General features: G+C 42.4%; 2 protein-coding genes across 3 annotated transcripts in view; one reads left to right on the top strand and one right to left on the bottom strand.

Annotated features, from left to right (window-relative positions):
- LOC140134567 (myeloid cell surface antigen CD33-like) overlaps positions 1-17,958 on the bottom strand; it is a 336,522-nt gene that overhangs the window by 126,496 nt on the left and 192,068 nt on the right. The gene's annotated exons all lie outside the window — the stretch shown is intronic.
- On the top strand, positions 6,761-14,724 carry LOC140065379 (C5a anaphylatoxin chemotactic receptor 1-like). The gene is made up of 3 exons (XM_072112977.1): positions 6,761-6,896; positions 10,369-10,437; positions 13,220-14,724. The coding sequence occupies exons 1-3, from the start codon at positions 6,877-6,879 to the stop codon at positions 14,178-14,180; spliced, it is 1,050 nt and encodes a 349-aa protein (XP_071969078.1). The 5' UTR covers positions 6,761-6,876; the 3' UTR covers positions 14,181-14,724.

The raw sequence follows: 17,958 nt of genomic DNA, 5'->3' as shown, positions 1-17,958 counted from the left end.
CGCTCCCTGATGACGACACGGGGAGCGGCAATCCCAGGTAAGATGGCCTATTTTCTCAAGGAGCCGCTCTTTAACAAAGTCAACTGTGTTCTCCCCTTCTCCCTTTTCCGGGACCCCTACCAATCTCAAGTTGGCCCTCCTAGACCTATCCTTCACATCTGCCAATGCGTCACATTCTCTCTTTCCAAAGCGGAAGTCATTTTCTTTATTGCAGCAGCCTCCTTTTCGATTTTTAAAATCTTTTAAAAGACTTGCACTGCCTCATGCATGAGGGGAGAGAAGAGTTGACTCTAATTCTGATTTAATTCAGAATCTGAGCTCTAGTGTATAAAGCCACTGCCTGGTACCAAGAGTAGGAATCTTTCTAAACACTATAGAAGGGAATGAAATCTGAAAATGGGTTTGTGGGGTTCATTGAGTTAGAGATCTAATGAGGATGAGACTGGCCTAAAGAGGATGACCGTAGAGTTTCTGATGTCATCACTGCTGCCTTATGGGGATGGCAGGAGTCTGTCCCTAGACAGTTACCGTAGATAGATAGATCAGATGGAAACCAAATGTCCAAAATAAATAACCCCACCCTGCATTTCACTTTCATTAAGCTAAAATTTAATAGTGATCTGTTTTTATATATTTTTATCATTAACATAAGAAAAATTATTTTATTTTTTAGGAAACATTTTAGAATGGATACTGAAGTGGATAACTTGACCTCAACTTATACAGCGGGATATACAGATAACTATAACCTGTATGTTTTACTTATTCTCAAATTGTGTTCATAACTGCATTGGATAAGCTCTGTATTGTTGTATTGTAACTGTGTAAGATTTTCTTTTGTAGTCAGTGAGGGAGGGGGAAGACCAAAATGGACTGTTCAAAAAAAAAGTTAGGGATATTTGGCTTTCATGTGAAATTTATGGAAAATATAAAAAGCTCACAAGAAAGTAATAATATATCATGAAAGTAGGATAAGAAAAAAATATATGGAGAATTGGATCAGATTGTCAGAATGTGTCAAAAACTTTTATTAAAAAAATAGTGGGTTGGTCTTTGGGTGCTTGTTGAGTCTGACCCCTATCTGGGAATAGTTCCAGTTTGGATATAGGAAAAAGAGGAGTTATTTTATAGCCCCGCTACAAGTAGCACGGAAGTAGGAAGTTGTGGCTTTAAGGATCCAGTGGTAGTTGATGACGGAAGCCGACACTTGAGATCGGAGTCTAAGTGGCAGCCGGTTTTCACCAGAGCACGCTGCAAAGCGGGTTAGACTTGCTGCGACGTGGTACCACCAGGTCGTTCCATTGGTGCAACTTTGTCTGCGGCCAATGCATAGTACAGAATCAAGGCAGGAGAAACAGGAATCACAGGATCAGAGTCGGGGACGTAGCTGTAGGTCAGGGTAGGCAGCATGGGATCGGAGTCAGGAACGGAATTGAGGTCACAACAGGAAATCAGGATAATCGCAAAGGGCATGGAACAAAGCTTTTTCTCAGGCATAGAAGCACAAAGATCCAGCAAGGGACACAGGAAGGGTCTGGGAATTTGTCAGGGAAGGCGGCTGGCCAGCGCAAATTTTCGGCGCGGTTGCCCTTTAAATTTTACAGAGAAGGCGTGTGCTCGGTTGGGTGGGTACGTGCGCAATGAGCTGTAGGAGACGCCGCTGGAAAGAAGCGAGGTGAGTGAGGCAGCAGGCGCAGCAGGCGTAGCGGGGCACATGGATGTACATGGGTGGTCCTGCGACCTGAGACATGGGTTCGCATGGGCACCCGTGACAGTAACATAAACCTTTTATTGAGAAACAACTGTAGATAGGCTAAGAATCAACACAGAGAAGGGTCCATCATCAGGCCAAATGCAGCTGCTGCAGAAATGTACAAAAACAGATAGAGATATACAGCTTAGCCGGGTTAATTAAAAGAATAAATACTTGAATAGATAAAGAGAAATAGCTGCGCATGATAAAGAGAAGTCTCGAATAACTGTATAGATTTAAAACCATGTATTACTAAATCAATTTACAGAACTGTATAGAGCAGTGATGGCGAACCTTTTAGAGACCGAGTGCCAAAACTTCAACCAAAATCCACATATTTACCCCGAAGTGCCAATGTGCCATTTTAAGCAGTAACTTATTGCTACCTGTTATTCCACTTCTTTAATTGCATCGGCCCCTGAGGCCTCCAATACAGTTGAAAGAAGGAGGGCAAATTCAGACTCTCATTGTAGCTTCTCTCCAGGGTCTCTCTGTCTAGAAAGAATCGTGGGTCCAACATGAGGACCTCTAAAGATAATGCAGTTCTTTCAACACCTTCTCACTTTTCAAGCAGTTCCAAACAGTCAAAGAAGTGTTGCTGTAAAATAGTGCGGTGCGCAGCATCTCATAAGTTGCCTGGGACTGCAGGAAGATTTAATGGATTTGTTCCTGTTTCGTGAACTCTGTCCTAGGTTGATAGCCCGAGTGCCCACAGAAAGTGCTCTGAGTGCCACCTCTGGCACCCGTGCCATAGGTTCGCCATCACTGGTATAAAGTATAGGAATTTGTTGTGGATAAAAATAAATAGATGAATGCATATACCTTAATGGGCTCATATATGTAATAACTGGAACACAAAAATACATGTCTGTAAATAAATTAAAGTAAATCTACCGCCAGAAATGTAAACCAAGCACACTGACAGTATCAGGACGCACTTAGAATTACAAAATTGCTTCTTTCAGTGAATATTACGCTTTAATATGTGGTTTAGAATTTTCTTGTCTAAAAATATTGCTCTTTAATACGTGGATCAGAAAAGTGCTCATGTCACTGAATAGAGCACATTAATACCTAGATCAAATGTTTGCATGTCATTTTCTGGGATGGAATTCTATTCGTTGGTGACTGATAATATTCTTTAAGTTCTGCAGTAAGTTTATTATATGAATCAGTTTTTGTATACTACACGACCAAACAATCAAGCTGCGTCCCTGATACATAGAGGCAGAAGTGCTATATACTGATTCCTCTTAGGTGCGGCGGGTACTCCACTATCTCCCCCTTTGAACCCCTAAACTTTTATATATCCTGGGTTCTCCAAGCTTGTTCTAGAATAGGATGAGTTGACTATGGCCTCAATCTGATATCAATTTGATGTTTTCCTTGATCTCTTAATTTACCCCAGTGTACAATAGAGATATTTCTGAAATCATAAAATCTTCAAGTTGCTAACTTCTACCCTATCGTGTCTTCTCAGGTCAACTACTGCAGATTATACGACAAATTTCACTACTATCGACAGCAGATTAGACTATATCAACGTTTTAAAGAAAGTTGCAACTGCTATTGTCTGCATCATTTTCATCCTTGGGATTATTGGGAATGGATTAGTCATCTGGATTGCCGGATTCAGGATGAAGAAGACGATCAGTGCCGTGTGGTTCCTCAATCTGGCGATCGCTGACTTCCTGTGTTGTCTGGCTCTTCCTCTGGACATTGCGGATTTGGCTGCCTTTGATGTATGCACAAATTCAAGATCATCAGAAATTCTCTGCTTAATTGATATTATTCTGTTAAATATTTGCATGAGCGCCAGTGTTCTCCTCCTGACGGCCATGAGTATTGATCGTTGGGTATCGGTGGTTTGGCCATTACGGGCTAAAGTCCATAGGACACAGAAACGAGTGAGAATCACTGCAGGAATTATCTGGGTGCTGGGTCTTTTATGGACTGGATTAATCATTTACCTTTTAGAGTCTTTTTATATAGATAGCTTTAGATCACAAACCATAAACCTAATCAGCTTAGTTATGATGTTTGTGATCCCTTTCCTCATCATCTTCATCAGTTATGTCACCATTTTCTTCCAACTTAGAAATAGTAATAGACCCCAGAGATCTCAGAGACCCTACAGGATCATCACCGCTGTTATATTGTGTTTCTTTTTCTGCTGGGCCCCGTATTACATCTGCCCATTAACATCCTTGTCTGATGGAGATATAGTTCAGGTGAACACAGCAGCTGTTATAGATACCATCCTGGCCTCCCTAAACAGTTGCATCAACCCAATCATTTATGTTTTTATGGGCCAAGATTTTAGACACGGTTTCCTGAGATCTATTCCCTTCAGGGTTGAAAGAGCTTTAACTATACATCAAGATAACCCCTGCAATGAACAAGAGACTCCTGGACCTGCTCCTACTACAGATGGTTAACACTTCATGAAGACACCATATTGGAGGCTCCTTGTGTATTGCTTGACGAAGGCTAGCTTCACATGCTAAGACTTGTATGGACTGGAATAATGACTTACGTATTAAATTCTTCGGTTCTGTACCATTGCACTGTTTGGCTTGGTAACAGCTGAAACATTAGTAGTGGTGGAATTATTTTCCACTACCAATCATGAGCTGACCCAAGCTGCAATGCAGGCAGGTTCAGATTTGGGTTCAGTTGTGCTCACTCCCTTTGTTGTTAGAACCTGTGATCGATGCTGGCACCGATTGTGGGTTTTATGTTTTTAAATGCCACCAGCAGCATATAAATCAATATGTGGATGTTTGTAGACATTTTGGGAAGGATAATCACTCCCTGATGACCTCATGTGGAGCGACCATCTTCCCCAAACTAGTGGCGTGCAGTGCAGCCTGACTGCGGTGTCAAAGCCATTACACCATAATTATTGAAATGGGGTTTTGTGGTCGGCATTTAAAGGTAACTTGTCACCAGGAGACCCATTTTTAGAACTCCCCCAGTCCCCACAGAGCATAGTACATAGACTGTCAAAGTGTTTTTGTATAAAAAATAGGTTTTACAGAAAAAAATATATGTTATATTGTACCTTTCATTACCATCTGCTGTGTGACTAGGCAGTTGCCAATTGGGAGGGGCTGGAAAGGAGCAGCCCCCCCCCCACCCTTGGGAAACATGTGACCCTTTTCAAATATATGAATAACTCCCAACACTCGGGATTGGCTGCAGGGGGCGTCGCTAAGCCCAGTGATGGGTGTTTTCATATATTTGAAAAGGTCACATGGAGTAGCTGTTTCCTAAGGGTGGGGGGGAACTGCTCCTTTCCAGCCCCACCCAATCACACAGCAGATGCTAATGAAAGGTACAATATAACATATCTTTTTTTTCTGTAAAACCTATTTTTAATACAAAAACACTTTGGCAGTGTATGTACTATGCTCTGTGGGGACTGGGGGAGTGCTAAAAATGGCTCTCCTGGTGACAGGTTCCCTTTAAACAGTTAACACCAATGATCAGTGCCAGCACCAATCGTGGGAATTACTCAGGGTTTCAGGTCTTGTTTCAGGACCTAAACAGATTTTAACGTGTCCGCTTATCAATAGCCACTACACATTTTAATTAATTTGGTGGTGCTGCCATGTATTTTGCTTTACTTATCTAGGCCCTATCATTATTTCATTTGGGACTATGTCACTGTTTTTTTTTCCACTTTTTAACTATTTCTGTACAGATATTTGAAAATAATCACGTATTATGTAAGTATTTATATTGACCAAAACACTCAAAATTCTAGTTTTCACACTGGCCAGAAGAGCAGACACCATAACGAGCTGCTCCTATTCAACTTTTCTGTTTAGACTGATGCAGAGTCATCTCATTATGGATGCCCCTTCATGTGAATGCTGGGCACATGATGGGGAATGTTACCTGCAGCGGCTACAGTAGACGCAGTTTCCTTGTACTTTCAGCTGATCACATTGATAATAGATACTGGAAACAGGTTCATTGTAAAAACTTGTTTTGTGTTGGATTCTTTAGTAACAATTTGACCAGATATTAATGAAATTTTTGATTTGTCACAAAGACAAATTTTCTGGTGTTTTGTGGTGACTGATCCCCAAGCTCAACAGTCAATATTAGGACCATCTCAGAACAATAGGGGATTGGAGTAGATCAGACAACGCTATGGGGGGCATTTCGTAAACATTTTCCATCAGTTTTTTGGTATACCTCCTCTTCTTGCTACGCCTTGTGCGCCAAATTTATGAAGTGTCATGAATGTGAGGTTAGATCTCCAATTCATTAAGCTCTTGTGCCACAATCTAACATCCCGGTGTAAATTACCTCACAATTTGTACGCAAAGAAACAGGCCTTGCGCCACTATTAATGAATGCCCTGTTAGGGTTCGGGGTCTGTGGACCCTCTGGGCCACCACAGGTGATGGTACTAGCCAACACCTGGGACCAGAGTCTAAGTGGCACCTGGTCTTCACCAGAGCCCATCCCAAATGGGTCTTGCTGCTGCGACGTGCCACCAGGTTGTTCCATAGATGTGACCAGCCCGCGGTGGCAGCCAAGTAACTAATGCAGAACACAGTTCAAGCCAGGGGTGACAGCGGGAGCACAAGCAGGAAGGAGCACTGGAACACACAGCAGGAACACGGGACAGATACATGGAACAGGAAAACAGAACAGGAACACTGGAGCACAGGAACATGGGAATGCAGGAGAACGGGAACACAGGAATGACATAGGAGAGCTTTCATTAAGGCTGTTGGCTCAAAGATTGGGAGGGCACCCTTGACATGCCCCCCCTATGTATTGGAAAGCTAGAATGTATCTATGACTTGTGACTGACCTGCCCCAACATCACTACAGGGCGAGTATATCTTTTGAATATGTCACAAGGTGGGAAAGCCCCGTAAAGGTGCTGGGCCCCAATGAAAAATCACCTTAACCAAGTATCGGCACATACCTGATCTACAGGTTGGTTTACTAAAACTATTCTCATCACAACATGACAACCATAGTCATGGATGGCTGCAATGCACTCTTTTCCTGCTCTCCACAGGACTTGTATTTAGTTGTCACAAGTTCATGTTACTCTAAGAACAGCAGCTTAGATTGTGAGACATATATCTCTGCACATGGCTGGTCAAGAGGACGGGTAAGGACGGAGATGTCTGTATATGTGTTATAGTAAATATGTGTTATAGTATTTTCTTTCTTGGTCTGTGACTAACATTGCATGTAAACGATCAAAAGTAAAATATACATGGAGATTATTTCTAGCAGGAGGTATGTCGAAAAAATACAGGCTACTCTTTACAATGTCTCAAATTTGTCAAATCCACCTGAGGGTCTAGAGAAGATTTGACATTTTTTGGCATCGAAATAACGTGATATTTCATTTAATTAATGTATAGTGAAATAACAGAACTTTATTATTGTATATTTTTTATTATTGTTTACTGTTTTATTCTTAGGCATCACAATTAGAGATGAGCGAGCACTAAAATGCTCGGGTGCTCGTTATTCGAGACGAACTTTTCCCGATGCTCGAGTGCTCGTCTCGAATAACGAGCCCCATTGAAGTCAATGGGAGACTCGAGCATTTTTTTAATAAAACAGAACATTAAAAGAATAGTGCAAAAAAAAAAAAAATTCCAGATGTTTTACTTGTAAGAACACATTGATATAACACTATTCTTCACTTTGCAGATGTGCGTGCGTATCTCCGAACCTATCAGAAGACACGAGCGCACACCTGCAATGTGAAAAATAGAGTTAAAACATTAAAAACAGTGAATACAGGAGCATTTAAGTGCAGAACACATTGAAAGAACAATATTCTTCACATTCCAGATGTTCCGAACATCTCTGAACCTATCGGGAGACACGCGCGCACACCTGGAAAGTGAAGAATAGTGTTATTTCAATGTGTTCTTACAAGTAAAACATATTAAAAACATGTGTAATATTTATTTTTACAATAAAAATACTTTTATTCAATTTATTTTATTAATTTACTGCTCGATCTCGAGCCGGCGAGATACTCGTCCGAGTAACGAGCCGGTCCGAGTACGCTAATACTCGACCGAGCAGTATACTCCGACGAGTATACTCGCTCATCTCTAATCACAATATATTATCCAGTATTCTTTACTACAGCAATTTCACTGAATAAGTGCAAATCTAGATACAGTGTCCGAAGTATTGAACACATCACCAATTATCTAAGTAAATTTACTTCCAAAGCTGCTCCTGTCATGAAATGCTCACTACGTGGCAGTAACTTATCAATCCAAACCTCAATCAAAAAGCAGTCAATGGGGCACATTTACTTACCCGGTCCTGTCGGATCCAGCGGCGCAATCTCTCTGTGGAGGATTCGGGTCTTCCGGCGATTCACTAAGGTAGTGCGCCCGATTTCCACTAGATCGCTGCTGCACTGAAGTCCGTCGCAGTTCACTGGTGTTCACCAAGCTATCCTGGGTGCGGGTAAGTGCGTGTCAAGCGACACCTTTTTTTAAATGCAGCACTTTTTCCAAATCTGTCGGGTTTTATCATGGCCATGCCCCCCGATTTCCATCGCGTGCATGCCGGCGCCGATGCGCCACAATCCGATCACACGCCCCAAAAACCCAGGGCAATTCGGGGAATATCGGCGCAAAACGGTAAAACGCGATTCGGGCCCTCAGTAAATGACCTCCAATGTCTATAGATAAGGTTTGTGTAATTATTGGAGGAAAAGTAATAAACACATGAAAAGAGGTTCAAAAGTCTTGTAAAGTCATGACACCTGCGGAAATGTATCAGTAATCAGGACGCAATCCAGCCACTTTGAAATATAATATTATCTGGTTCAACTGGTGGCCCCAAAAAGGTGCTTCATTACCAGGGTGCCTCACAAGACATATCTCATGATGGATAAAACCACGGAGCTTTGTCAAGACTATTGCAACATTTTTGTTGCAAAACAAACTTGCATTGGCTGCAAAAGAATCACCAGATCCAGCCTAGAATCTTCAGATCCATACATTACATATTACACTTGATTTTCATATGATACTTGGGTCTTGGGGCTAACTCGATTGGATCATCCATGGAAAAACCGGAGCTGGTTTGAAAAAAGTTTGTCCTTAGGTCCACTCATAATTATAATAATGAGAGACTGCAAGTTTAGTAAAAAATTGGGCATATAATATTGGTTAAATTTTATGGATATGGTAAAATGGTAAAATTACTGTTGTGTTTCTTTAAAAATCTGATGTTTCTCCTGTTTTGATGGTTAAGTAATAAAAATTAAAAAGTTTTTTTAAATCAAAAAGTAAAGAAATACATCTTTTGAGTTAACTAATCCACTCAGCAGATCTACGTGATCTGTAACACATTATGGAAACCTACCACTTACCTACCAATTACCAATGCAACGTGATGCAGATGTTGTGTCTTATAAAACTTGGCATAGCTTCCTTTATTCTTAAGAATTTCTTCAGTAATATCCTAATTTTATGTAGGGGCTTCTGGGATGTTACCTTCGCCGGTGCAAACTCAATGGACAAGGGCTATAACACACCCACAGTAACCCCTGCAGAGATAGTGACCCTTAATGTGTGTAACAAAAAAAGAGGAAAGGCAGCAATCCAAAGAACTACACCTTAATGTGTGTACGCTCACAAAGCTTTGCATAACTTCTTCGGGAGGCACTGCGCATGCTCGGCCCGGCCACCACAGGCTCCCTTACCAGCAAATGGGTGTCTCCTCATGAGCTAGAGAGCCTGTGTAAAAGCCATAGTGTACAGAGCATGCATAGGCTCAGGTGATGCCCCAGTAGCCCCTGCAGTAAATTATTATTATTAATATATAGTTTTTTGGTATAAAAATTGCCCTGGGAAATCTGCCCCAGCAACATTGTAAAATGAGGTTCTGTGGTCCATTGGGTTAGAGAACTAGTTGAGGGGATGAGACTAGTCTACAGAAGATGTCCTGCCTGTGGAGATGACCAGGCTGTTTGCACTTCTCACCTTCATGAGGCTAGAACTTGAGCCAACACTAAAAGCCCAAAAAAGATTCTGCTGTCCTTAAATCCAAAATGTATTTTCTATATTTTAAAAATGCTGCAACCTGTGACAATAATATTGTAGTAATAACATTGTTACATATATCAGCAGAAGATATGATAATGTAACCAGCAACATTGTTTTGGATTTGAGGACACCGGAATCTTTTTGGAATATTTGGAGTCTGTGATGTCATCTGAATTGCACATCATTGGTCATCGGAGTATATTTATGGTGATTGGAGGCGTAGACACTGGACCGGATGGGAGGAGAGGGGTAATGTGTTATGGAGTATCATCCCCTACAGTTTCACAAACTACCTATAACCAAATTACCTAATGACGCAATTCATTTAGTAGATTTTTGTATAATCCGAAGGACACTGACACCTGCCAACTACGCCAAAGATTATGTGGCATATTCACCCTTACTGTAGATAGATTAATAGACAGCAAATGTCCAAATTAAGTCGAGATGGTTGAATGACATAATCTATTTTATGTATTATTATTATTATTAGTAATAGAAGTAGTAGTAGTCGTAGTAGTAACATGGTTAATGTTATTTATTTTTTAGGAATTCTTCCATAATGGATCCTACAGATTATAACTGGACCACAGTAGACATTATGAATGATTGTTTCCAGTAGGTTTATATTCTTTATTATTCTTATTTTGTCAGTTTCCATCTATATCTTCATTGCATTCTACATCCCACATCGTGTAAACTCTGCATTGTTATCTTTTTTGCTGCTCTTTTTGAAATAGATCTTCTCTTGCAATCACTGGAGAACTTTTTTTTAACCTATTTGGAGTACAAAAAGGTTTTCATTTGGCCACCAGCCAGACATATGATCTTTCACGGCAGAAGCTTCCTGTGAAAGTTCTCCAGGTCTTGGCCAGAGTAAGGAGTTACCATAAATGTGAATGTAGATAATATATCAGGAATGGTACCATATATCAAATTGTGATGTGAGTAACCAAGGTATACCACGCAATGTCATATATGTGGGTATAAAATGCTCTTTGGGTACTTGGGCGCAGGAGGGGGGTGCACCACTTGGCTTCTGGATGACAGATATGGACTGACGAGTTGTTGTAGTCTATCAATAATGCAGTATAAAGGTTACATACAGGCTGCATACAGAGGGCTAGAGAGCTGTCCGATTTCTTGAAATAAGATTGGGGTCACATGAACGGCTGCTCCTAAAATCCCAAAATTCTGCATTATAATAATACAGCTGATTTTTAACAATTGCACAAGCTGGCACAACATTTTGGGCACTGAAATAGAATATTTTTCTTTGAATCACCATGTCATATTCATTTTTTAAAGCTCCTGGGGGGGTAAAAAATATTCTTTATGGTGTGGGAAGGGGGCGATTTATCAGGACTAGAAAAACAGTGTACAAGCCTTGAAAAGGTGCCGGGCTTCCCCGGAATTTTCCTTAATTTCCACACCACATGGGCATAGAACGGCATGAAGAGCGGCATGTCTTATATCCATGTACCACTATATTTTGTGCCCATTAAGGCACAGGCTATCGCCTAATTCTACATCAGGCCCTTTCTGGCATACAATGGAATTACATTGCGGCTGCCTGCTGAATTTACTGGTAGGACAGAGCTTTCTGATAAATCCTGAGTGGTGGGGAGGTGGGAATGTGACCATAAGCTAGGTGCTATATTAAATCTCCCCTATGACTCTATGCTTAAATTTTATAGGGGTTTGGTTTCCAAAATGGTTAACACTGTTCTGGAATCTCAGGGTTTCTGCAAACTTGCATTCCAAAATCTCTGTGGCCCTCATTCCCTACCGGGCTTCCAAACAAAAACATGGCCGATGGAATTGAAGTGAACGCTCCTACTTAAATCTCAGCCAAAATATCCAGTGGTAAATATAACTCAATATAATAAAAACAGAAAGTTTTTTGGGTTTGAAATATAAAGAAAAAAACCCTGATATTAGAACTAATAACTTTGACAGATATCCTAGGCCCTGTTGATAATATAGAGGTTGTAAGTTCATACTGTACCGGGTCCTGAAGATGTCCAGACATATGACTGGTTAGTCTGTTCCTGTATCGGTGGTACTGTGGTTCCATTTTCTGCAATCCTCTACAACCCCTGGAAATATTAGGTCTAACACCATAAGCAGTGACTTCTAATTCACTCTGACCCTATGGTCACCACAAGAACCTACCTACCTATCAACTGCTGCAGGCCCCTCTCTTGTTTATGGTCCCTGGTTTCTTCCTGTTCAGCTTGTCTTAACAGGAGGAAGACCCAACAACTCCTTGATAAATGTCAAGAGGGTCAAAGCTAAGATCAATCCACACAATCAATGACTATCATCTACTGGGGGCACATGGATTATTTGTAGACCAGATCAGAACTGGTGAAGCTTTTTGGTCTGGTCTCCATTATTTTTGGCTTACGCCTCTTTTCATAGGCCAGGGCATGTCAGACGTCTAACATCTTAATAAAATAAAGGGACAATAAATAAATTTTGGTATTACAAAACATAGGACACAGGCTGGTTTTTCCAATCCAGTTTTGCTATTTTGTTTTCATAAATAAACATAGACATTTTTCAATCCAAAATGTACTTCTTTCATAAAATCCAATGTGTTCAGTTTGGCCTTAATGGTAAAAATGAGGTGAATCCATAAAATAAACCTGCTATAGCAGTGATGGCGAATCTTTTCGAGACCGAGTGCCTAAACTACAACCCAAATCCACTTATTTACCGTTTTAACGTGGCATTTTAAGCAGTAACTTATTGCTACCTGGTCTTCTACATCTTTCAATCGTATCGGCCCCCTGAGGCCACCAATACATTTGGAAAAGAGATGGAAAATTTAGACTCTCTTTATAGCTTCTCTCCAGGGTCTCTCTGTAGAGGAAGAATGGTGGGTCCTGCAGGAGGACCTCCAAAGATATTGCAGTTCTGTCAACACCTTCTCACATTTCCCACAGTTCCATACAGCCAATTAAGTGTCTCTTTAAAATATCGCTGAGAACAGGATCTCTTAATTTGCCTGGCACTGCTGGAAGATTTGGTGAATTTGGTCATGTTTAGTAAACTCTGTTCTGGGGCGATGGGCTGAGTGTCCACAGAAATGACTGTGAGTGCCACCTCTGGCACCCGTGCCATAGGTATGCCACCACTGTGCTATAGGGTTGTTGGCCTAAATCCTTGTTACAGTTTCCCGCCAGTCCTTTACTAAAGTCCTGTTACTGAGGTAAACACAAACAGAAAGTCCTGCATCCTGGGAACACTTGTTCTCGGAGAGGATGAAGTGACTTAGTACTAGAATCTGACCAATCAACTTGATGCTCTAAATATACCCCGATGTACGATAGAGAATCTCCTGAAATGATACAATCTGCAGGAAACTAACATTTACCCCTTTATGTCTTTCCAGGTCATTAGTTGCAGCAAATGAGACAAATCAAACAGATTTTGAAAGATCAAACGAACTTGGCGTTTTACAAAAAGTTTCAATTGCATTATGCAGCATAATTTTTGTTTTCGGGATTATCGGGAATGGATTAGTCATCTGGATTGTAGGATTCAGGATGAAGACAATCAGTGCCGTGTGGTTCCTGCACTTGGCCATCGCTGACCTCCTGTGTTGCGTTACTCTTCCTGCTTACATTACAGGCCTGTACTCCGGTGATGTGGGCTCATCGGTTTCCTCACTTGTATTTTATTTACTTGATGTTATTTTGTTGAATCTGAACATGAGTGCCAGTGTTCTCCTCCTGACGGCCATGAGTGTTGATCGCTGGGTATCGGTCATGTGGCCAATTTGGGCTAAAGTCCATAGGACACAGAAACAAGTGAGAATCATTGCAGGAATTATTTGGTTTCTGAGTCTTGTTTGGGCAGGAATTATGTATTTATTTTTAGTAAACTATATTTCCTATCGAATCAATGGATGTGAAACAGCATGGATCTTGCGTCTGATCAGGTTGATTGTGATGTTTGTGATCCCTTTTCTCATCATCGTCACCAGTTATGTCACCATTTTTCTCAAACTTCGAAAAAGTAATAGACCCCAGAGATCTCAAAGACCCTACAGGATCATCACTGCTGTTATATTGTGCTTCTTCATATGTTGGGCTCCATATAACATCTGGCCACTAACTCCCTTGTACTATATACTTGATATTCAAAACCAGATAATTGACACTGTCGTTATCTTTCTGGCTTGCCTTAACAGTTGCATCAACCCAATCATTTATGTTATTATGGGCCAAAATTTAAGACCGGGTTTCTTGAGATCTATCCCTTTCAGAGTTCAAAGTGCCTTAACTGAACATCTTGATGACCCCTGTGGAGAACAGAAGGATCCTCTACCTGCTCCCGCATCAGATGTTTAACCCTTTCATGATGACAAAGTACTAGGGAACCCCTCAGGAGTTGTATTGTTGCTTCTACTCTTTAACACCCGGCCCCGCAAAGTTACTAAAGCCTCCGCCAGAAAACAATGGAGACTGCTTTTGATTTTTAGACAAGGTTTGGCTTGATCTAACAAGTCAAACCTGGCATAAATCATTCGGATTTACTAAGAGCCTAAGGTTAAATAGTGATGAATCTTCCTTCCATGCGTGTGCTCATGAATTAAAAAGAAAACTCCAGGAAAGGGGTAACCCCCTCAAAACCAAAGAATTTTGCATATCTAACGAAGAATTGTTGCAAATTCATTGCAAAAAAGATTTAAAAAATAATAAAAAGTTTGCCACACTGTTTCCAGCTTCCCTTCTACATTGTCCACTAACAGTGTCCTCCTGACATTTTCTGGATTTGTGCAGCTGTGACAGGGATTTAGGAGAGGATTGTGTCGCACGCGATCGTATTTTGGCACATCCGCGATGGCTTTCATGTGACAGAAATTGGGGGGCGTGTCGTCGGACGATCCGACTGATTCAGGCTTAATATTCAAATTGTGTCACATCCAATGCACTTACATGCACCAGGAAGAAGAAGGTGAACTCCGGGGACCTGAGCGGGGAAGTGACACATGCAGGATATCGGGCGCAGGATCTTAGTGACTCCCCGCACAGCGCATTATACACAGACAATGCACTTACATGCACCAGGAAGAAGAAGGTGAACTCCGGGGAGCTGAGCGGGGAAGCGACACATGCAGGATATCGGGCGCACGATCTTAGTGACTCCCCGCACAGCGCATTATACACGGACAATGCACTTACATGCACCAGGAAGAAGAAGGTGAACTCTGGGGACCTGAGCGGGGAAGCGACACATGCAGGATATCGGGGCACGATCTTAGTGACTCCCCGCACAGCGTATTATACACGGACAATGCACTTGCATGCACCAGGAAGAAGAAGGTGATCTCCAGGGACCTGAGCGGGGAAGCGACACATGCAGGATATTGGGCGCATGATCTTAGTGACTCCCCACACAGCGCATTATACACAGACAATGCACTTACATGCACCAGGAAGAAGAAGGTGAACTCCGGGGACCTGAGCGGGGAAGCGACACATGCAGGATATCGGGTGCACAATCTTAGTGACTCCCCGCACAGCGTATTATACACGGACAATGCACTTACATGCACCAGGAAGAAGAAGGTGAACTCCGGGGACCTGAGCGGGGAAGTGACACATGCAGGATATCGGGCGCAGGATCTTAGTGACTCCCCGCACAGCGCATTATACAAGGACAATGCACTTACATGCACCAGGAAGAAGAAGATGTACTCCGGGGACCTGAGCGGGGAAGCGACACGTGCAGGATATCGGGCGCACAATCTTAGTGAATCGTGGCACAGTGCAATATCATGGGACAATGCACTTTCTGGCAACTCTGAGGGACCGTGTAAGTAAATGTGCCCCATTATGCCTGGAAATGTTGTAATAGTTATAGCACAGAGAGCACCATGAAAACATGCAAAAAGTGTATCCTGGAGCAACATATTGTTACTTACATATTTATTGTATCCGGCTGCTTATTGAAAAAAGTTGGGTTGCCCTCCTGTCACTTTTTGCTAGAAACAATAAAGCAGCAGCAGCCTGGCATTATTGTGGTGGGAGAGCCCACAGTTTTTGGGCTTTTACAGCACAACAATACCAGTCTTCAGCTGACCTACTGCTTACCAGGGTAATGGTAACACCAAGCTCCATCTTTCTTTTGTACATATTAATCTGAGGGTCCTCCAAAAGATCCTATTAACCCTATTGGCGAATAAAAGCAATCTGTTTCATTGATGGAGTCCACGGCATAAATGGATCTGAGAAAACATAATGAATACTTTAAGAAATTTGAAAGGCTCCTGCAATTCATGACGGACGCTCTGCCACATGACCAGAAGGACGCTCTGCCGCATGATCTAACCGACGCTCTGCCGCATGACCGGATGGGCGCTCTGCCCCATGACCGGATGGGCGCTCTGCCGCATGACCGGATGGGCGCTCTGCCGCATGACCGGGCGGACGCTCTGCCACATGACCAGAACGGGCGCTCTGACACATGATCGGACGGACACTCTGCCGCATGACCGGACGGACGATCCGCCGCATGACCAGACGGACAATCTGCCGCTTGATCAGACGGACGATCTGCCACATGACCAGACTGGGCGCTCTGCCACATGATCGGATGGACACTCTGCCGCATGACCGGACGGGCGCTTTGCCGCATGACCGAACGGACGATCTGCCGCATGACCGCACAGGTGCTCTGGCACATGACCAGACGGACGCTGTCGCTTGATTGGATGGACGCTCTGCCGCATGACCGGACGGGCGCTCTGCCGCATGACCAGACGGACGCTCTGCTGCATGACCGGATGGATGCTCCGCCGCATGACCGTACGGACGCTCTGCTAGATGACTAGACAGACGCTCTGCTAGATGACCAGACGGACGCTCTGCTAGATGACCAGATGGGCGATCTGAAGGGCGCGTGTACACATTCAGGGTTTCTTATGCTATTTTTGCAGCCTAAACTAAACTGCAACCTAAACTAAACCTAAGTTGGATAGGAAAGCCATAAGTCCTCTATATACTCTCCCCTGAGGAAGCCATTTGTGAAACACTTGTTGGAGTGCCCCAGCTTCATCTTAATTTTCCACCAATAATGGACAAGACCTTTTATTGTTACGTTGTTTTGGCTTTGCTGACTCCCTCCTCCTTGTATCCTCTATACTGTGATGTACTACTGATGTTATGAGTAGATGATATTCACCTTGGAACACTAATAGTTCTGTCCTTCTTTACTTCTTTGTTTCTACATACAGAACATAAATGAATGCATAAATATGTTTTTGGCTGTGCATATGGTGGTTTCGTGTAACATAAGGGCTGGGAGAAAAATGGAATCCCCTCCCTTTCCTCTCTTTGTTGTGTTTAACTATTGTTTGTACTGTATGATTTCTAATGTCAATGGAATAAAATAAAATTGAGCTCATGTTTGCCCCTTAATGGTCAGAACTTTGTGGTGAAGTGAAATGGACAAATATTCATTTTTGCACCGATTTTGTGTTTGCTTTGTTTTTACCACTTGCACAATGCGTCCCAAATGACACCTTCTCTTTATTCTATATTACTACAGTTTGTTTGTTTTTAATTTCACTTTTGTGTTGTTTCATTCTGTCCTGTTCTGAGTCATTAGACTCCATTTGATCAGTTTTACAATCAGCCAGGAAGAGGATCCTGGATGTGTGTCTATAACACCCCAGTTATACTCTGTCTGTTTGATCAGAGGAGCATGGTCTTCCTGAGTGGTAGAATTACCACCTTAGGCCAGAGTGGTTCAGGGAGGGGTGGGCTTGAAAAACCAGCAGACTTTGGTTTTCCCTCCAAAATTTAGACAAAGAGAATATCATAGCTGTCCATAACTGGGGCAAAATTCATAATTATGGGTCCCCAGTTACACAGGACAGTTATGACACCCCAAGTTTGGTATGTGGGTGATGGGAATAACGCATCCGTTTGGTTGGAAGCCAATCAAAAGTTATGGGGTTTTGATAAAAACCCAGGCCAAAAAAGTAGCTCACTGATGGGAGGGGGATAGAAAAACTCCCCCTCACAGTGACATCACAGACAGGGGTGGGGGTCAAAATTCCCCTGGGTTTAAATTAGTGAAGCAGCCACATTGGGTCTGGGGGACTCTATATCACTACAAGAC

This window comes from Engystomops pustulosus, chromosome 6 (genome assembly GCF_040894005.1).
Source record: "Engystomops pustulosus chromosome 6, aEngPut4.maternal, whole genome shotgun sequence".
NCBI classification, from domain to species: Eukaryota; Metazoa; Chordata; class Amphibia; order Anura; family Leptodactylidae; genus Engystomops; species Engystomops pustulosus.
This window is presented reverse-complemented; position numbering and strand designations above follow the sequence as displayed.